Source organism: Gopherus evgoodei, chromosome 8, assembly GCF_007399415.2.
Source record: "Gopherus evgoodei ecotype Sinaloan lineage chromosome 8, rGopEvg1_v1.p, whole genome shotgun sequence".
NCBI lineage: Eukaryota > Metazoa > Chordata > Testudines > Testudinidae > Gopherus > Gopherus evgoodei.
The window spans coordinates 100068371-100090926 of NC_044329.1; the positions used below are offsets into that span (position 1 = coordinate 100068371).

General features: G+C 39.7%; 1 protein-coding gene across 1 annotated transcript in view; it reads left to right on the forward strand.

The window, feature by feature from the left end:
• Window positions 1-22556, forward strand: part of USP24 (ubiquitin specific peptidase 24) — a 118870-nt gene that overhangs the window by 26128 nt on the left and 70186 nt on the right. Inside the window, exons 2-12 of the mRNA XM_030574173.1 lie at window positions 2476-2641; window positions 3715-3782; window positions 5704-5847; window positions 6727-6849; window positions 8080-8115; window positions 8790-8855; window positions 11517-11582; window positions 13467-13541; window positions 14860-15018; window positions 16120-16234; window positions 16810-16913. Of these exons, the coding sequence (XP_030430033.1) occupies window positions 2476-2641; window positions 3715-3782; window positions 5704-5847; window positions 6727-6849; window positions 8080-8115; window positions 8790-8855; window positions 11517-11582; window positions 13467-13541; window positions 14860-15018; window positions 16120-16234; window positions 16810-16913 (1122 nt within the window). The remainder of the gene's footprint in view (window positions 1-2475; window positions 2642-3714; window positions 3783-5703; window positions 5848-6726; window positions 6850-8079; window positions 8116-8789; window positions 8856-11516; window positions 11583-13466; window positions 13542-14859; window positions 15019-16119; window positions 16235-16809; window positions 16914-22556) is intronic.

The following is a 22556-nucleotide window of genomic DNA, read 5'->3' on the forward strand; positions in this document are numbered from 1 at the left end:
TTTTTTTTTTTTTTTTTTTACACATTTGAATATGCTTTGTCCTTGTTCTTCCTCCCCACATTACTCCTGAGGGAATTCTGCACACAATATTTTAAAATTCTGCAAATGTTCTTTATCAATAAACAAATGTGGAGGCTCCAGCACTGCAGTGGGGAGCATCCTCCAGCTCCTTGCCCTGGGACAGGGACTCGGCAGTGAAACTGTACCCGCCCCTGACAAAGCAGAAGGGCTGGGCCTGCCCCAGAAACACCCTGGGGCCCTGCCTTCTGTGCTAGGCGCACCAGTTGTGGGCAGGCAGGCTCCGCACAGCAGAATCTAAGTGTAGAAAGATTTAATGTGGGGAGATCTGGGTGTGGGATCAGAGGGCTTTGTGTGGGGTAATCTTGGTGCAGGGGCAATGGAACTCTGCAGGGGGTCCAGGTGAGGGTGGTTGGGCCTCAGCAGGAGGGGTCTGAGTGTGTCGTAATGGGGCTTGGTGGACAAGTATCTGTGTGGGGAGCTCAGTGTGGGGGTCTGGGTGCTGGGACTGAGAGTGGGCTCATTAAGGTGGTCCAGGTGCAGGGGGAGGGCTTGTCTGGGGGAGTTTGAAGGGTCTGCTTATTGGGAAGCCCCTGCTGCTGCCACTGCCGCCAAGAGAACGCCTCATGCTGGGCTCCTGCTTCCCCGTCCCCTTCTCTTCCCCTTTCCCACCATTCCCTGCCCCTATCTCTTGCCCTCATGCCAACATTCCTGCCTTGTCCCACCCTCCTTTCTTCCCTACTGCCTCTTCCCCTATCCCATTCACCTTCCCCTGTTTCCACCATCCCACCTCCCTTGCCCAGCCCCACGGCAGGCACTCATTCCTGGACAGAAGACAAGATGGCCCTAGCACGCAGAAGGGGAGCACGTCCAGTACTAGGACCCATGAAGCAATGTCCAAGCAGCACCCTCCTTCAGCTGGGCAGCTCTGTGCTCCAAGAAATGAGGGGCAGTAGCACATGACCTTATGTGCCCCCATGCCTAGCCTTTGTTTGGGAGGTCAGTTCCCCTCCAAACTAAGCCCGTGGGCATCCCCAGGTCCCCCACCCCCACATGGCTTCCCTTTGCTTCCCTGTCATTTTCTGTGGGGAAGCAAAGAAATCTGCGTGGGGGAATGTATTCTCTGCATGTGCCGTGGCGCAGAATTCCTCCAGGAGAATCACATGTTCCTGGCTTTTCTCTGGAGTGCAGTCCTGTTGCTGTTACTGCACTTTTGTTTTCATTTATTTCCAACTGGTGCAGGACCTGATCCAAACATTCTGTCCTTTCTCCTGTTAATGTTCTGCCTCCTGTTTTAGTGTCAGAGGGAAAATTCCTCTTTATGAACCCCACTACCTCACCACACTGAGTGATCAGCATTTGAAACAAAAGAAATGGTAGCTTGTTTCCCACACCGTTATTTTATCTGCCATCACAGTTTTACCTCACGTGGCACTTCACAAAGAATGTTGGGCTAATTTTGTGTGTGCTTTCTGTATGCAGGGATAATTGCAATTCAGTGGCATTTACAAGGAAATGGGTAAAGTTGATCTGAGCTGCAGATTGCTTCTTGTCCTGTGTGGGAGGGGGATGGGAAAATACAGCTTGGTGTTTTTTTGTTTTTGTTTTTTTTTAGTAACTCATTTTGACTGTAAAAAAGGGACAGTTGTGATTGAGATTTGGGGTTGGGTTTTTTTGATAAGCCACTACTATACGTACAGCATATTAGAACTATTTTAGCCTGTCCTTTTTCTGAAAATGGGGGAATTATATTGTCATACAGCTGAATTACCTCAAATGATACAGTATCTTGCTTAATCAGATGGTTCACAATGAATATTTAGTAGACAATTACTGAGATAAAATTGCAGAATTCTGACATGAATAGGGTACTTCACACCATAAGCATGAGTCATTTATTACCTTTTAGTATGTAATATGTTCTGTGATATGTTGTGTGTGTTAGATATTATTTAAATACGATATTGTTGACACCAGATGTTCAAGAGTCATGAGGCAGGACCCCCAACATTGAGATTGGCTTAGAAGCTTGAGACTTTAAAAAAAACCAAGCTTATTTTTAATTTGCCTTCTGGTTTTTGAACCTCTAGGGTTCATGTTTTCCATCTTTCCTTCACAATCAGGGCAGTTTTTTATTCAGCTAAGAGTCTCCTGTCACATGACTCCAGGAAAATTAATATCACAAGACTTAAGTTTAAATCATGAGTTGGCAATCCTGGAAATAAGACATGTAAACACACAAATGTATAGAGGAAAGTACAATCCCTGTATCAATGGATATTCAGTTGAAACTTCATATTCTCCCCTCAAACATACTTGCAACTCCATTTGAAATCTGTGGGAGTTGTACATGCTAATGATAGGGCAGGATTTTGTCTTAAAGGAGTTGATGAGCTTAAGTAATCACTAGGAGCAGCTAAAAATGCCTTCTTCATTTGCACCTCTTCTCATTCACAGAAAAATGATGAAAATGGGAACTGCTCTGGAGAAGGTATTGAGTTTCCTACAACCAATTTGTACGAACTGGAGAGCAGAGTCTTAACAGATCACTGGTCCATACCATATAAGCGAGAAGAATCCCTGGGCAAGTGCCTAATTGCATCTACCTACCTAGCAAGACTTGGTAAGTTCTGTTTTTGACTTTTTTTTTAATAAGTCCAGTGTGTAATTAGGAAGAGTACTTATAAATTCTGTGTAAAGGTGTATACAGAGGATACGCTCTAGAAAACTGCAATTTTTATACTTACTACCTGGTGCCATACAAAAATATTGCACTCTGTCTAGAACAGTTAACTATCTGCTGTTGTGAGCTCATACTGGTTCTGCAAAGAGCATTTGAATTTTGTCTTCATGTGTGCTTGATTGTAGAATAGAATAGGTATGCAGTTCTTTTGATATTTTAAAGATTGTAATATTTTTATATGTAAAATTGTTTTTCATTTTTAAAATTACTGTTAATGAAGAGCTGTATTAATTTACTTGGGCATTTGTTGTTGTTATTATTAGTGATGTTTGTGTCCAAGCTCACTCCATATTGAGCTGTAGAGTAGGTTATTTGGCCAGGCTGTCCTAGTGGAAATACTCTGTTGCCATATCATAGACTTGGGTTGATTCCTTCCTGGTCAACAAGTAGTCAGGGGCTGAGGGTGCTGTGGAGGCAACATGTTCAACTCTTGAGGTTGAAGGTATATGTGAACTTGCTTTTCAGTATGCTCTCTGGTGAGCTAAAAGGAAGTTATGCTATGTTGTTGTGTTGGTGGAAGACATTACAGTGCTTAAAAAAAATTAACTGAGTGTTGTATGTGAGTTTCTTATGATGGATGAGCAGCAGAATACTTATGTTTTAAGTATCAAAACATAAACTATGTTGTTGAAAGGAAAAACACCTACAGAAATGAAGTTCTGTTAATGCCACATAGTTGGACCCGATGGAATGTTTGGAAACTAAACGGCCCCAAATTTCTAAAAGGCTGGAGATCTAGTTTCTTTGACCTCCAGCTCCTTTTGTTGGAAGACATATAGCACAAGTAATGTAATCCCAATAGGATGCTTATTGCTTTGTGTTGCAAACACCTTATTTGTGAGCTCATCTTCTGTGACCTCAGTAGCAAGGCTTTGAGATCTACAGCTCATGAGGCTGTAAGAAATCAGCCAGAGGTAATCATAAATTATATACCCTCTATCCTTTTTGAAAAGGTCTTTCTGATTCTGATGAGAATTGCAAAAGATTCATGGACAGATGTATGCCTGAAGCATTTAAAAAGGTAAGGGGGAGGAAAGTGCACAAATCCAACTTTTGTGTTTGGGAGTCCATTTCGTGAAATATTTATGCTGGTCCATTCTGATGTGTGCCTCAGATATTATGGGGACTGGGGTAATATACATTTTTCAGTAGAATTGAATGCTTATGCCCAATCCTGCATCTGTGCTGAGCTCCATTGAAATCAGTGGGGTCCTTCATATGGATGGATCCCTCCATCCAAAGTCAGTTGCAGGGTCACAGCCTTAACTGGTGTATGTTGATACAGTGCTTTGAAGGTCTAAAGATCCATAAATATTAAGATGTATTATTTTTTAGTACTAATGACCAATGTTCCCTTCTCATTCTTCATTGTAATCGTTCTGTCCCCCAGGTCTGAAAAGTTGGAGTCATCCGTGACTCCTCTCCTCTCTCCATTACCCTACACAGTTAGATTTCTAACTCCTGCCACTTCTGCCTTTTACAGCCTAGCCAAAATTTGTCCCTTCCTTTTTGTGCTTACCGCCAAAACTTTCTTCCATGCTTTCATTTCCTGCTTTCATTTCCTGCCTGGCCTACTGTGAACTCCTACGCTTTGGAGTTCTCAATATCCATCTTGCTTTCCTCCATCCTGTTCCATAATCTGTGGCCTAATTTTGTTCCTTGCCCATCACTCTGTCCCACTTAAAATTATCTTTGCTGGCTTCATGTCCCCTTCCACGTCAGTCTCAAACTTTTGTCCTTCCATTCAAAGCTATGAACAAACTCTGTCCTGCTTTTGTCTCAGCACTGGTTGATGGTGCACAGACTGCCTTACCCTGCTACATAAAGTGCCATGTGCATCTGTGGTCCCGTATTCCAATGGTAAACAAGGGATAGACCTTTGAAACTAACTGGTATTTTAGGATTTAAGAATAATTGTCATATATAATTTTCTAAATGTACATCATTTATTAAGCCCTACATTTTCCAGGAAAAATTATATTTCAGGTAGAAGGATATTAAGAAAATAAAATCATGTTCCAATTGGTTTTGAGATTAATGTTTGTGCTTTTTTTAACCACTTGGTGCTTTCTACCCACTTAGTTTTCATCCTGGATAGCTGGGGTGTCGGTGGGGTGGAGAGATGAAAGAGGGTAGCTGAAAGATTCTGTTTGCAGAGATTAAAGTTAAATCTGCTGCTGGGTTACATTTATTCTAAAATACCCATAAGCCACTTATGAAGCTTAATGCACTGTAGTTTCTGAAAATCTTAAAAAAAATAAATAGTCTTTTGGTTTCTTTGAGGTTCTAAAGCATAGTAATTTGAATGCAAGCGCTTCAAACACAGCTGGTAATGTTTATCTAATTGCTGTTTCTGCCTTTTAAAAACCTAGTGTAGTTCTTTTATCAGTTTGGCCTAACACGTTGGTTTAATGCTGCCTCTCAATCTGTTAAAAATGTTCTTTAAACATCCACCTCTTCAGTAGTGCACATTTTCCTTGGTTTCTAAGGAAAATTATATTAAAGGGGTGATATAGTAAACCATGACTTCAAGCAAAGTCATGTGGCTGTGTGACAAACTTATTGGAAAAATTCAAAATGGATTATCTAACATTCTGCAAACATGTTAACAGAGTTACTCGAGCACTTAAAAATAAAGACAGTGAAGTGAATGGCCATCCTCCATACAAAACTTTTCTGAGTTAATAGTGATTTCCAAAGGAAACTGTCAGTGTATTTTGATAATTACCTTTTAGTCTCTGCTGTACCCTGTTTTTGATTAGTAAGTTTTAAAATGGTGAAATTGTGAATATCACTGTTGCTTTTCCTACCTTCCTGCTGTATAAAGATATCATAAATAATATTTATATTAGAGTACTACTATCAAGTATTGTGATGGAAAAGTGTTACTCTGAAAATAATGATCAGTGCCAGAGATTGATGCATCTTTCTCATTTTGGTAGCTGCTGACATCAAGTGCTGTTCATAAATGGGGTACTGAAATCCACGAGGGAATCTACAACATGTTGATGCTGCTAGTAGATCTGGTCGCAGAGAGAGTGAAACAAGACCCAATTCCTGTTGGCCTTCTGGGTGTGCTTACAATGGTACTCTATTTTTATCATGCAATCTCTTGTAATGGTAATATTTTACATCCATAGAGACATTTGAATCACTTTGAAGGAGAATAGAAGTTCTAGAAGACATTAATATTCATTAGTTTTATTAATGTCCTTAAAATATGGAAGTCTCTAGAAATCCGTTCTTAAACATCATAGATGGTTTGTTTACAATCTTCAGGAAAGCACTTATGACTTCTAATATTTCTGTTGTTACTGTTTACCATTTAAAAGCATGAACTCAAACTGTGACCAAAATATTAAAAAGTGAGTAATGATTTTTTGCATGTCTATTGTTGCATTTTGAACTTGAGGGACCTAAAAAGGGGCCTGATTTTTCAGACTGAGTGCTCAATGCTTTCTGAAAATCAGCCCTCTAAGGTATTTCAGGTTTTAGCATTCAAATCATTTGTCACTTTCTAAAATCTTTGCTTGTATTCCTCTTCTGAAGAGGCTATCATTGCCAAAAGAATGACCATAGTCCTGGGAGGCGGGAATTCCTATCTTCTAATCCCTGCTCTGACCTTACTGTGGCCATGTGCAAATCACTTTAACTCCCTTTCAGTCTGTCCTCCCTCTCTGTAGAAGCAAATCAGTAAGGGGATATCTACCTGCCTCATGTTGGAGGATTGTTGGAGATTGTTTGTACCGTGTTCGGAAGTTGTAATACTGTATATGTTAAGTACTAAGTATTGTTAACATGAATTATCCATGCTAAACTGTTAATTTCTCTTTCACTTGGAAAAATTAGCCGTGCTCAAGAACTATGTTCAACTACTGATGTCAAATATTAACAAGATCTGTCTTTGAGACTCACATATAAGCCTCTTTGTGGTTGTTTTTAATCAATTTATTTTTTGTTTCAAGGCTTTTAACCCTGACAATGAATACCATTTCAAGAATCGAATGAAGGTATGCCAGAGAAACTGGGCAGAAGTCTTTGGAGAAGGAAATCTGTATGCTGTCTCACCTATATCTGCTTTCCAGAAGGTGATCATACATATTTTTGCCTGTTTTATAGAATAGAAATGCTTTATAACCCTAGCATATAAAAGGCTTATCCAGTATATGTAAATACTTATCCAAAATAAGCTGAAGTAAATGTTACCAAAAAATATTGAGTGGCTTTTGAATACCAAATTTGGTTGCTGTTTAGAAGAGCATTCCCTTTTCGTGACTGTGAGAATGTTCTACCATGGAGACTGGATCTGGGGATTGGTGCCCATTCCTCTCTAAATCTGCCATTATTACTGCTAGTTCAGTAATAAACAAGACCATCTGTCACAGTGGTCACCAACCGGTAGATCGCGATTGACTGGTCGATCCTGGAGCCTCTGACAGTCGGTTGCAATCTCAGGGGTGAAAAATCCAGTAGTGCAGCAGGGCTAAGAAAGGCTCCCTGCCTGCCCTGGCCTGCGCCACTCCTGGAAGCAGTCAGCATGCTCCTGTGATATGGGGGAGGGGTGCAGGGGTCTGTGTGCGCTGTTCTTGCCTGCAAGCACCGCCCCTGCAGCTCCCATTGGCGGCGAACGGGAAACTGCAGCCAATGGGAGCTGCGGGAGTGGGGGCTCAGGGGCATGCTGGCCGCTTCTGGGAGCGGCGTGGGCTGAGGCAGACAGGGAGCTGCCCAAGGTAAGTGCTATCCGGCAGGAGCCCGCACCTCAGCCCTGAGCCCCCCCCTGGAGCGAGCACTTTGTACCCCCTCCTGTACCTCAACACTCTGCCCCAGCCTGGCACTCTGGTAGAGATGCAATTTGAGACTTGCAATGCCATTGTAGGTGCTATACCTGTTGTATGGATAAATAAGTTTTCAGTCTCTGGTTGTCACTCTGTTGCTAGAAAGAAAGCTCGTGGCTTGTCAAAACAAAAAGAAGCTTTGCCAAAATTCAGGGAAAGTTCTTCCGTAATATTCCACACTACTGATAAGTTATAATTATGGCTGTGTGTCAGTCAGCAGCCACATAGCTTAATGTTGCCAGTGATGACAGGGATTGTCCAAAAAAGGAGGAGGAGGGGGAGGATAAGAACAACCCAAAGCTCCAGCTGCACTCAGTAAAGAAGGTAGCATAAGCACATTAATATATTCTTTGAAGTAGTAGCACATACTTACAGCTCATTAACCCAAAATGCTAAATGCAGCACATGATTAAAAAAAAAAAAAATTGCCTTTCATATATTGTTTTAAAATATGTTGCCGATGACCTTTTTTTAATTGTCTAGGAACCTCATGGGTGGCTGGTGGACCTGGTAAACAGGGTAGGTAAAGCTAAACTGAAAAGAACTGTTCATAGTATATGCTGTCTGTCACTTTAATTCATTGCTCTCAAAAGTGATTCTTCATATTTGTTCCCATAGAGGATGACAGCTATGTAGAGCAATGAGTTTTTTATGCTTTTAACCCTGCCCAACATAGATGGTAAGGTCCTTGCCAGGCAATTATGCTTCCTTGCCCACCTTTGCACTACTGATTTGTACCCTTCAGCTGTGGAAGGCCAGAGGTCACCTCTGAGGCTGCAGTGCCATTCCACAAACAGCTGCTAGGGAATGCTAGAGAGATGCATCCCGCCTGCTGTCCCTTAGCTTGTCATCCTATGTGGATCTTCTAGCCTTCTTCCCTCATCCACCTTTGCTTAAGGAGGGAGAATCTCGAGCTTGCTTTTGAACCCAGGACTCCACCATAATAGTATGTTGTGTTCTCCAGTGAACCATCAAATAGACATGAAAGCACATGTCTTATATTAAACTTAAAATCTCACTGTGAAAGATCCTTGTTGACAGCTCAAGCATCTTGTCTTGAATTCTTATTTCAGAGATGATCATTGGAGAACAAAGCGTTATACGCTCCAAGTTAAAGTCTGGAATATTTGCTTTAATCACATATTTAAAAGGCAGACTGTTGTAATTCATTGACTTGCTGTGGCTTTTTGCAGTTTGCAGAGTTGGGTGGATTTTCAGCAATTCAGTCTAAACTCCATTCAGAAGATATTGAACTTGGGGTAAGTTAATCTTCTGTTGATGTCTTTTTTTTATATGTTAATGTTCTATAGCAAGGGATACTGGTAATTTGATGCATTGAATGCTTTTCTTCAGTACAGAAGTAGTACTCCAAAAAGAATGCTGTGAGAATTCTTTGGTATGGGATGGTTGGAGGTCAAGGAACTATATTTGAGATGTGACTTAGAGTTGGTCTCTACGAAGAGTTGACACCTGGCAAGCTGGGGTGTAAATCTACACATTGCAGCTGCATCCTAACTAGTCATGTATACCCTGTTACCATACTCTAAAAGTTCTGTAACGTATTATGGTTCTACTGCTGCTTGGGATTAGAACAAAGTCTTGACCACTTGTTACTAAAGATCCCATGAATCTACCCAGAAGAGAGCAGTTATTAGTATTGGTGTCCTGAATTAATTTCAATTTGGGTAATTATGTTTAGCATCCCAGTTTTAAGTGGGTGTAAACAATTACATAGTTTTAGCATTTATCACTGAAGTAGCTGCATTTCAGTTGCAGGGATGGTGATTCCCATGTTTAAATTATTTTAAAAAAATCTTTGGTTCATATATTTCGCCTATCTTTTTTATCAATGGAAGAAAGCATAAAATCGTCACTTGTAAAGTTTGCAGATGTCCCAAACATTGGGAGAATGTTTAATAATGAAGAGGGCACGTCACTAAAACAGAGCAATCTGGATCGTTTGGTAAACTGGATGCAAGCAAATAATATTTTAATATGGCTAAATGTAGGCCAAAGCATGTAGACCATACTTACGCAATGGGGGACAATATCCTGGGAAGAAATGCCTCTGAAAAGGACTTGAGAGTCATGGTGGATGATCAGCTGAACATGAGTCCCCAGTGCCGTGCTGTGCCAAAAGAGCTAATAGTGATCCTTGAATGTGTAAACCGGGGAATCTCAGGCTGGAGTAGAGAGGTTATTTGGCACTGGTGCAAGTGCTGCTGGAATTCTGTGTCCAGTTTTGATGTCCACAATTCAAGAAGGATGTTAAAAAATTGGAGAAGGTTGAGAGAAGAGCCATGAGAATGGTTAAGGATCAGGAAATGTGCCTTATAGCGATAAACTCAAGATGACCGACTCTAGTTAGCTTAACAAAAAGAAAGTTAAGGATTGACTTAACCTCAGTCTAGAGGTACTTACATGAGGAACAAATATTTAATAATTCTCTCCAGTCTAGCAGACAAAAGTATAACTTTGCTGGAAGTTGAAGCTAGGCAAATTCAGGCTGGAAAAGGTGTAAATTGTCAACAGTGAGATTAATCATTGGAACAATTTACCAAGGGTTATGAAGGATTCTCCATCACTGGCAATTTTTAAATCAAAATTGGATCTTTTCCTAAGAGATTCTCTAAGAATTACTTTGGGAAAGGTCTATGACCTATGTTTCAGAGGAGGTCAGACTAAATGATCACAATGGGACTTTCTGGCCTTGGAATCTATGCACTGAATAACTCTAAATATGTTAACTACTGCATCAAAATTTGACATATTTAATTACTACATAAACTATAAGGGGTCTTAGGTTCATAACGCCTATCACTGTTTGGTGTTGAATATAATTTAGAAGACTCAGCTATAACAGATTTCAAATCTAAATAACCATGTCTGAAAACCAGAATACTGAGAGGAAGCACATTATTTCAAATGTTAATTGTCTGTAAAGTAATAACTTGTTCATCACCTGCAGTTGAACTACAAATCTGGAAAATGCTATTTTCTTTTAGTGGGTTGATTACTTCTCCCCCCCACACACACACTTATTAAGGAGAGGCAAGTAGTTTATATGCAGATATGACAGAGGGGGAGTTTCTCGTTAAACTTAGGCATTGCTATAGATTCTCTCCTCTTAACTTATTAGTAACTCCTTTCTTAAGAAAGTGATTTTTGACTAGGGACACTTAACTTACAGGCTGTTGTTTATAGTGAGACACTCACTATTATGTAAGTCATTGCCTCTTCTCAGGAGGAAATTGGTCTTGATATGTCATAATGGCAAGTGAATTTCCTTCACTCTGCTTGAAAATAGATAAAATTTGGAAACCTTGGATCTCAAGTTTTTTTTCATTCCATATATGAAGGAAAATTCTTGTGTGACTGATCTGCATAATGAACATTCTTCAGCACTGGGTCCTACACAGAAATTCACTTTCTGTTGAAGCAGTCTGGCAGATAGTGATAGGATTCATGAAGAAGATGAATGTTGGATTTGGGGAAAGAAATTCTCTCTTGTGGCTGTCCACCAAAGAACATGCATTTGTACTCTACAGTGCTACAGAGTGAGCCATCAAAGCCTTTATTGGCTCTTGCATTGGACCAAAACAGACCATGAACAGACTCTAAGAACAGAACCATAAAATGACCAAAACCACTGAAAGTCGAGAAGGTCCTTTGTGTTAGCAAGCAAGAGATGCAATACTTAATGCATACCATTATTTTAAATCTGTTCCTTGGACTGCGTGTTGTCCATCATAGCAAGAAGTCCCTTCAATGCTGAAGCAAAATTTTAGGCAATGGGAGGATAATTGGGATGTATGATACATGCTGCTTGTTAATCTTCACCTGTGTTTTAAAGAATTTGATCATCAGTCTTAAAAGGGATTACTGTGTCTGCGCCTAAATATCTACTATCTTTCTTCCAGGCAGTCTCTGCATTAGTTCAGCCATTGGGGGTGTGTGCAGAGTATCTCAACTCTTCTGTGGTGCAGGTAAAACCACCATTTTTATGAGTTAATTTCAGAAAGTAGAAAAATGAACTTCGAATCACACAGCTATATTGCTCCCTTGAGTTTTGTATTAATTTTTCTGTGTTAAAATGGATCTCTTAAAAAATGGCATCCAGAAGGCAACACTACTGGTACTTAAGTTTGGCATGAGAATCAGAAACTTAACATGGAAAACTGAATTAGTTTATCACTGACTTAGTATCAAAGTGGTGGTTAATTTTGAAACCCTCTTAAACATGTCTGGTTTAGAGTGCAGGGTAGTTGTTTTGCATAGGCTAATATTGGTTGAGTGACACTTTTTTTTTTTTTTTTTGGGCAGTAAAATGTGCAAATAACAATTTTTAGATGCATTCACAAGTGAAGGTGGGGTGGGGAAATAAGTTGCCTTTCACAACACATGGCTAATAGCCAACGAGTTCAGATATGTCAATTTTTGAAAACTTTTTTGAAAAAGCTTTCTCAACATACTTTCTCCACAAACTAGGGCTGAAAGAATGTTGCATGCATTAGAGAAATTTCTGCATATTACAGTGGTGCAGAGCTACCCAGAACAAGGAGACCACATGTGCCATTTGTTACCCAAGAGAGTAGAAATGCCATTTTTAATTACAACTGTATAGTCTAGGGATGAGATTTTTCAAAGTCAGTTGAAAATCTCAACCTAACGTCTTGGTTTATATAGAGTAGAAGGGTTTCTCACTACGTGAACATCCATATTCACATCCCCATATTTGCTGGGGACAGTAATCCTGAATCTCCTGATCTTCATCAGTGTAAATCAGAAGCAACTCCTTTGCAGTCAGTTGAGCTATCTCAGGGTAAAACAGATGTGACAAGAATTTACCCCAATGAGCACCGCTTGGTCTGGACTCCTAGCTTTGTGACTGAGATCTAGGGTGGGTATGTGAGCATGAGTTGGAAAATACATTGCTGGAGAGAAAAACATCTGTGATCCACATACCTTTGCTAAAATTATGGCAGATATTGCAACCCCATGCAGTATCTTTAGGGGCCATTGTATTAAATTTATGAATGGCTTATGTATGATTGTGTTCTTCTCAATGGAGGAGGACTACCAGAGCTCTTCTAAGACCTAAAAACAGTGAGGACGATTAAGGTAAGTCACTGAGACTGAACAATCAAGAGAAATACCACACCCTGGAGTGGTTGGCATATGTACTAGTTCAGACTGGGTTTTCCAGAGACAACCAGCCAAAGAAAGGGCTTTTTGGGATAAAAAGGCTGGATTTAAACTGACTCAGGACCTTCTTTCTGATCCAAGAAACATGAGGCCCCAGCTCTTGCAAAAGAGTTGGAAACACTTAGGCCTACTATAGTCCTGTAAGACTTGTGGGTGACTCCTAGTATGTTTAAATCTATTTATTGTTTTTGGTTTTTTCTGTAATACTTTTACCTTAAGAATAAACGTGTTTGCATAGAAAGAGCTGTGTGGTCATTTCTAGCTGCTGGCAATACACTATTCATAGCCTTCAGAGAGAAAGCAACACAAGTTCTGGCTGTTAGGCAAACTGCTTGCTGGGAATATTGCAGCTGGTTTGGGGGGTTTTGGGTCACTATTGAGAAGAGAGGCTGATAGGAAGCCACTAGATGTCAAGTTGACTTGATTGTATGTATAGCAAGTGTTTGTGTGTTGAAAAGATTAGATCTCTTTACTAGATACTTTTATGGTACAAGCTGCTGTTAGTTTATCTGGGAAATGTTGGCTTCTTCCTTTGTATTACTTCATTGCGATCTTAAGTTGTTTTGGCCTTTTTAGAGAGAGAAGCGATTGTTTCATTTTCTTCCAAGTAACTTGACTCTGGAAAATAAAAAATGATTGTCCCTGTATTTTCTCAAATTCCTTAGCCCATGCTGGATCCAGTCATTCATAAAATGATTAAATATGTACAGAATGTGGAAGAGAAGGACCTAAAAGACAAGGTAACATTCTGATTATATCAAATATACACGTAGAAACTACTGTAAATGTCAAAAGTGCTAAACTGTCATAACTTGAGAACAAATTATACTAGTTTCTGTTTGGAAAGTATCACTTGAGCTAAATTTAGACTGAGAATGTTTGTAATAGGAAACTGTGCTAGTGGGTTGGCTGTACTTACCAGGACCCACTCTAAAATCTTATTCAGTGTTAGACCTTCCTGTCTAAAAAGTCTTCCCCCTCATATTTATCCAGCAAGTTTACCTGGTTCCAGTCATGCAAGGTGCCTAACACCCTCTATTCTAGTTGACTTTAAGGTGCCTAGTACCTTGCAGCATTAGGCTCTATAGCCTAGATTTTTAAAGGTACAGAGGCATTTCTCAGCTGAGTGTTGCAATGTCTAACTTACTTAGGAGCTCTAGGTCTCATTTTCAAAAGTGACTTGGAAGCCTAAGTCAGTTAGGTGAGCAGAGTCTAAATACCTTTAAAAATCCAAGGCCTTCATGGCTGCTTTGCTCTGCGTTGGCTGTAGCAAGTAGAAAATGGCATTACTGTTTACAGGTACAAATATTATATTGTTTCCAAACGAGTTTGCTGATCTTTATCAGAGGAGATCATTAGATGTCAACATCATCTGACTTTTTTTGTTCTACATTGTGCTGAATTTGTCCTTTATTTCTAATGAGTCTTTATAGTGTCTTTTTTGTTAAGATCATTTTAGGTTATGTCTGCACTGAAATTGAGAGTAAAACTTTTGTCAGTCAAGGGCTTGAGAAAATCACTCCCATGACCTACTGATGAAAAGCAATGCTATGAACAGTGCTTTGTTGGCGGGAGATGCTCTCCTGCCAACAAAACTACTGCTCTTCGTTGGCGGTGGTTTTATTTTGTCGGCAGGAGAGCTCTCTCTCCTGCTCACAGAAAAGAGTGGCTACACTGTGTACATTACAGCAGCATGGCTGTAGCAGGACAGCAGTGCCACTGCAAGGTGCATGGTGTAGACATAGTCATCGTGATGTGTTGGAAATGTTATTGTTTATGCACTTAAAGAATAGTGATAGACGTGAATATATATATCTTACAAATTAAACATTTTAACATGTTTAACTTTCAGCAGAAGTTTCTTCCTTACCCCTAAACTTCTACAGATGTTCACAGAAAGACAAAGTATTGTGGATTATAGATCAAGCAGCCTTCACCAGCTCACTATTATTACCCTTTGTGTCTATTATCCAAGTCTAAAACATGACAGAACTTATGCTTAAAATAAAATGTCTAAAAATCTGTATAGCCATTACTAAAAAAAAATTTTTTTAACAGAGGCTGGTTAGTATCCCCGAACTCCTGTCTGCTATAAAGCTACTGTGTATGCGCTTCCAACCTGACCTGGTAACTGTGGTGGATGATCTACGATTGGACATTTTGTTGCGCATGTTAAAATCTCCCCACTTCAGTGCAAAAATGAATTCCCTCAAAGAAGTAAGTTTGAATTTTTGTTTGAGTATGAAAGGCTATTCTTGCTATACCAACAGTAATGTCTGAAAGGCAAAGGTGGCAGGGTGGTTTTGTGCCAATCATGTGGCCTTAAGGATGTCTTAATTCCAAGTAAAGAACAAAGGAAGTCAGTCTAACAAGAATTATTTTTGCAAGTTAGCAGTGGATGCAAGGGTTGTGGTTTCCTTGGAAAGAGTCCAAGTCATATCAACGTTCTCTAAGGACTATTGTTTCAGCTGTATTTGTGAGCAGCAGTCTCTGCCATGCCTAGGCCATTCATGGGTATTTCATAGTAAGCTAAATCTTAAGTGTATCCCAAAGGCTGTGCTGAGCTAGCAAACGTTTTATTCCTCATGTGGGACTGCATAAAAAAATAAAACTCTAAATTCAGCCTCTCCAGATGTCACTTACAGTATGCAAATTTAGTCATTCAGTCCTCATTTCCAATGTTGGTATATCTTAGTACTCCAAGAAATTGCTTTTTTAAAAGCCTACCAAATTAAATGTATTTGAAGGCTTTCTTGGTTCAGTTCTTGTTTCTGGGATATATTAAATATTTCTCAATTGTCATTTGAAATCAGTAGCACCAATATGTTTATCATTAATCTTGGGTCCTGGATATAAGTGTATCACATTCCTCGTGAAATTACATAAATGCATCATTTTGGGCTTCATCCAGAACTTGTACTTTGGTCACCTTTATCACTAGACTGAGCTGAAGTGTAATGGTTTACTACCATGGAGATAGGGAACTAATTTGAGAGCCACAAAAAGAAACCTGTTCTGCAATAATAAAATTTTAGTAAATCTAAAGAAGTTTGTGGTACAAGAGGGCCCTCCTGTCTGTGACAGAATTGGTGTAATAATGGTACCCAGCAGGCTTTTCTCTTTTTAAGACTGTAACTGGCCTTCGGCAGTGTATTGTTATATTCTCCTGGGGCTTGTACTACTTTGGGCTTTGCAGGAGAGTGAACCTTGTAAATGAACGTGTGTGTGTGTGCGCGCGCGTGCTTGTGTGTGTATGTATGAGAGAGAGAGATGAACCTATAGAGTACAGCAATAGTTTTAACATTCTGTGATTTATAGGTAACCAAATTAATAGAAGACAGCACTGTATCCAAATCTGTAAAGAATGCGATAGATACAGACCGATTATTAAACTGGCTAGTAGAAAACTCTGTTCTATCAATTGCACTAGAAGGTAAGCTTTTTTACCAGTTGTTTTTACACTGTGAACTTTGAATGTCATAGGCTTCAAGGAACTGTCAACTGGACTTTTTAAAACTGTTTTCTGATAGGGCCCTTTATAAAGTGCTTGGGTTTTTCTACAGTGTTTTGATTATTTAGAAGGGTTCTGAGAATCCCACCACCGCGCATACTGAAGCACACTTGTTTCCTTTTTGTCGTCCGATGCCTCTTCGGTTGCACTTTTAGCTTTGCTGGTATTATAGGTTACTACTTGCTGAGTGTAGGGGAGGATGTGAGCTTTTTCAAAGCACTGAAACTGACTAGATGCGATATGTATCAATTACATAAAGAAAACAAGCTGAAAAAATAGAGAAATGGTGGGTATTTCTTTGATTTTTCTCTCTTAGTAATCTTAAGAATTGCCTGTAATAGTAGCAGACACAGAATTTTCAGATGGAAATGACTTTTCAAATTGATACTTTTCCTTTGAAATAAAGTACCAAGTTTCTTGCTATGACTTGTGTTAAATTATTCATTTTTATGATATTATTCACAGTTTCTAATTTAGCTGTCCGTTTGTTCGATTAGGTAATATAGACCAAGCACAGTACTGTGACCGCATAAAGGGAATTATTGAACTGCTGGGCAGTAAATTGTCTTTGGATGAGCTCACTAAAATTTGGAGAATACAGGTAAGCTTAAGGATTTTCTATTTTATGTATCATTAAAAAAAACAGTCCAGCATTTTCAAACTTAAGTGCCTAAATTTAGGCACCTAACTTTGAAAATAGTGAAAATCTAGCTGTCCATTTATTTACTGGATCACATTACTTTGTTCATTCCCTATGGGAATCATGGTGTACATTATTAATGGACTTAAATATCAGTGTAGACTCCTTACATTCAGTTTTCAGCCGTGGGCGTTAGTATTTCACTTACCTCATGAGCACCATGGCCCTGACAGCAAAAATGCTTTTGGGAAAGAACACCTTAACATGTACACATTTTCCAGTCGTTTACTATTGTAACTACTGCCTTCAACTAAACAAGTTTAGATTGCTGTTTATTTTGTACCTGTGTTAATCTTTATTTCTTTATAAACATCTCTACCTTCAAGGTTGCACTCCTTGTTCTAGCTCAGTGTTTCTCAACCAGTGGGTCTTGACTTTGGAGGTGGGGGGGGGGGGTCACAAAAGGCAGTTGAGGGGATTGTGAGGTACTGAAAATGTTACAGTCTAAACCAAATAAACCCCTTCTCCCTATTTCCCATGCACCCTTACCACTTAGTCAGGTATTCCGTTTACCTCTCAAAACATTCACATAAATTAAATAGGCTTCTCATTGATACCTTTTTTATGCTTTTATAGTGAGTGTAAGGGGGTTACAAAAACATGAAGACCTGGGAGATGGGTCGGAAACAAGAGGGAGCGTGGGCTATAATGGCAGAGAGAAAGGAGGGTCAGGGCAAAACTGGGAGGCAAGGTCAAACCAGTATCTTAGATGCCTATATACAAATGTGAGAAGTATGGGTAATAAGCAGGAAGAACTGGAAGTGCTAATAAATAAATACAACTATGACAATGTTGGCATCACTGAAACTTGGTGGGATAATACACATGATTGGAGTGTTGGTGTGGATGGGTATAGTTTGCTCAGGAAGGATAGACAGGGGAAAAAGGGAGGAGGTGTTACCTTATATATTAAAAATGTACACACTTGAACTGAGGTGGAGATGGACATAGGAGACGGAAGTGTTGAGAGTCTCTGGGTTAGGATAAAAGGGGTAAAAAACAAGGGTGATGTCATGCTAGGAGTATACTACAGGCCACCTAAACAGGTGGAAGAGGTGGATGAGGCTTTTTTTAAACAACTAACAAAATCATCCAAAGCCCAAGATTTGGCGGTGATGGGGGACTTCAACTATCCAGATATATGTTGGGAAAATAACACCGTGGGGCACAGACTATCCAATAAGTTCCTGGACTGCATTGCAGACAACTTTTTATTTCAGAAGGTTGAGAAAGCTACTGGGGGGAAGCTGTTCTAGACTTGATTTTAACAAATAGGGAGGAACTCGTTGAGAATTTGAAAGTAGAAGGAAGCTTGGGTGAAAGTGATCATGAAATCCTAGAGTTTGCAATTCTAAGAAAGGGTAGAAGGGAGTACAGCAAAATAGAGACAATGGATTTCAGGAAGGCGGATTTGGTAAGCTCAGAGAGCTGATAGGTAAGGTCCCATGGGAATCAAGACTGAGGGGAAAAACAACTGAGGAGAGTTGGCAGTTTTTCAAAGGGATGCTATTAAGGGCCCAAAAGCAAGCTATTCCAGTGGGTAGGAAAGATAGAAAATGTGGCAAAAGACCACCTTGGCTTAGCCACGAGATCTTGCATGACCTACAAAACAAAAAGGAGTCATATAAAAAATGGAATCTAGGTCAGATTACAAAGGATGAATATAGGCAAACAACACTGGAACGCAGGGGCAAGATTAGAAAGGCAAAGGCACAAAATGAGCTCAAACTAGCTATGGGAATAAAGGGAAACAAGAAGACTTTTTATCAATACATTAGAAGCAAGAGGAAGACCAAGGACAGGGTAGGCCCACTGCTCAGTGAGGAGGGAGAAACAGTAACAGGAAACTTGGAAATGGCAGAGATACTTAATGACTTCTTTGTTTCGGTTTTCACTGAGAAGTCTGAAGGAATGTCTAACATAGTGAATGCTTATGGGAAGGGGGTAGGTTTAGAAGATAAAGTAAAAAAAAAAAAAGCAAGTTAAAAATCACTTAGAAAAGTTAGATGCCTGCAAGTCACCAGGGCCTGATGAAATGCATCCTAGAATACTCAAGGAGTTAATAGAGGAGGTATCTGAGCCTCTAGCTATTATCTTTGGAAAGCCATGGGAGACGGGAGAGATTCCAGAAAACTGGAAGAGGGCAAATATAGTGCCCATCTATAAAAAGGGCAAACAACCCAGGAAACTACAGACTAGTTAGTTTAACTTCTGTGCCAGGGAAGATAATGGAGCAAGTAATTAAAGAAATCATCTGCAAACATTTGGAAGGTGGTAAGGTGATAAGGAATAGCCAGCATGGATTTGTAAAGAACAAATCATGTCAAACCAATCTGATAGCTTTCTTTGATAGGATAACGAGTCTTGTGGATAAGGGAGAAGCGGTGGATGTGGTATACCTAGACTTTAGTAAGGCATTTGATACGGTCTCGCATGATATCCTTATCAATAAACTAGGCAAATACAATTTAGATGGGGCTACTATAAGGTGGGTGCATAACTGGCTGGATAACCATACTCAGAGAGTAGTTATTAATGGCTCCCAATCCTGCTGGAAAGGTATAACAAGTGTGGTTCCGCAGGAGTCTGTTTTGGGACCGGCTCTGTTCAATATCTTAATCAATGACTTAGATGTTGGCATAGAAAGTACACTTATTAAGTTTGCGGACGATACCAAACTGGGAGGGATTGCAACTGCTTTGGAGGACAGGGATAAAATTCAAAATGATCTGGACAAATTGGAGAAGTGGTCTGAGGTAAACCGGATGAAGTTCAATAAAGACAAATGCAAAGTGCTCCACTTAGGAAGGAACAATCAGTTTCACATACACAGAATGGGAAGAGACTGTCTAGGAAGGCGTATGACAGAAAGAGATCTAGGGCTCATAGTGGGCCACAAGCTAAATATGAGTCAACGGTGTGATACTGTTGCAAAAAAAGCAAACGTGATTCTGGGATGCATTAACAGGTGTGTTGTAAACAAGACACGAGAAGTCATTCTTCCGCTCTACTCTGCGCTGGTTAGGCCTCAACTGGAGTATTGTGTCCAGTTTTAGGCACCGCATTTCAAGAAAGATGTGGAGAAATTGGAGAGGGTCCAGAGAAGAGCAATAAGAATGATTAAAGGTCTTGAGAACATGACCTGTGAAGGAAGGCTGAAAGAGTTGGGTTTATTTAGTTTGGAAAAGAGAAGACTGAGAGGGGACATGATAGCAGTTTTCGGGTATCTAAAAGGGTGTCGTCAGGAGGAGGGAGAAAACTTGTTCACCTTAGCCTCTAATGACAGAACAAGAAGCAATGGGCTTAAACTGCAGCAAGGAAGATTTAGGTTGGACATTAGGAAAAAGTTCCTAACTGTCAGGGTAGTTAAACACTTGAATAAATTGCCTAGGGAGGTTGTGGAATCTCCATCTCTGGAGATATTTAAGAGTAGGTTAGAAAAATGTCTATCAAGGATGGTCTAGACAGTATTTGGTCCTGCCATGACGGCAGGGGACTGGACTCGATGACCTCTCGGTCCCTTCCAGTCCTAGAGTCTATGAAAAAACATTGATTTTAAAATAAGAGATGAAACATTATATTAGCCTCTGACCATACTTTAGTGTTTTAATTTTCTTGGATGAAGGTATGAATCTGAATCCAACTCTATCTGACTTTGAATAGAGGGAGCTCAAATTCTATTAATTGCCTCGTAACATTTTCTACTCTATTACATTGACAACAATCTGTTAGTCTTATTATACACTCACATTAATCAATGTGTAGAAAATGATTCTCAAATGCTTAATGCAAACTGCTGTTTGAAAGCTCTATCCTCAACCAAAACTGCTTGGTCTGAAATTTAACTGCTAGTGCAAAGTTGTAGTCGACACAGAAACAATTTAGCCTTTATATTTTGTTTTAAATAGTTATGTAAGCTTTTTGGACACCTTGTATAAATCTACAGTAGGGTTGGGGATAATAGCAAGTCTCTTTTGCTCAGTGAAGCTGTGACATTGACATGATTCATCTGGCACTTATTCTGAGCTCAGCTGTAATATTTTGTCTTCCTGCTGGCCTGTTTGTGACGTGGGTTTTGTATTGAGAGGCTTTGTATCACTTCTTCCTGAAAAGAGTCTAAGTATGATGGTGGGGCTATTGAGTATGTAAACAGAGTACCCTGAACGTAAAAACTGTGTAATGTTGGTGGAAGACTTAGATTTTAACTAGACTTTGGGTTGGGAACAGGCATATTTAAGGGAGACCCTACTCTCATACCTGAAGACGTCACATCCAGAAAATTTTCCTCCCTATGCATCACCCTCCTGTATTTCAAAAAGTTCAATTTTGTATGCCAAGGCCTTTCTAGATAGGCTATGTATGTTACTTTTTAAAAAAATTAATAGTGCATCAAGACCATCAATCTTATTCAGAGAACAACAATTATTCTAAGAAACAGTATAGTATTCTTAGTAAGAAACAAGACTGATTTATGAAGGCCACAAGGAACAGAAGAATATAAATTTCCTATTTAGCAAACAAGTTCTGTTCAAAATTCCCAGTGTGTAATGTAAAGAAGTTGTTGATAGCTTGGCTGGTCAGTGCACTACAGTGTATTCAGATTAGTGTTATGTTATTGGTCTGTTTTCACATCCTGTACGGATGCTATTGATGTGAAGTTTCCTAGGCTTTTTTTAATGGTAGCTGCTGACACAGCACATCGCCTCAGATGTGGACAAGTCAACGCAGCATTTTAAAGATGCTGCACACATGAAACAGCTGGTTTTTCCCCCCACATCCCACCCCTCATTTCCTTCAAGATTGAGTGCGTCATCTCTGCCTGAAGAGTAACATTTCTGTACACTACTGAACTTGAAGACTCTTGGAGCTTGCATAGAAGGCACTCCAACTATTGGCATTTTGTTTTTAATAGGAAAATCTTAACTGGGCTTCCCCCACTTCTTGCTTTGGATTGATTAATCTGCTGTGTATTGGTACATTCAGTATTGATGGGTTTTTTACTTCGTAAAATCGTAATACAAAGATTTTTTTTTTTATGATTCAGTATAACTACTGTTTGGCTGCAGTCAAACAGGACACTTTATTTGAATGATTTTCATGTCATTGTCCAGATCTCAGGAAGATCTCTGACTCTCAAAAGCTTGTCCCTTCCACATCACCTGCCTTGTCTCTCTCATTCAACTTGATATTTGATTTTCTCAGATATAAACCCTATCTTCTGAATGTAGGAACTTCCTCATGTTGCCTTCTGGGATGCACCCATATTCTGGCCCAAATCTCCTCTTTCCTATTTTACTTTATTTTAGGGCGAAGCGTAGCTTAGTGGTTAGAACACTAAAGACTAGCATGAGTTTTGGTTTCTGTACCTAGCTCTGCTACTAACTTGCTCTGATCTTGGACAAGCTGCTCATATCTGTGCTTGTTTCTCAGTGTGCCCTGGGGTGTGTACATTGTAAATGGAGAGGGTGGTATACACCAAGAAGCAAGGGTGCGCATGGTGCAGTTTAGCAATGGGCCTCATTTGATGTCATGCTCATGTTATTT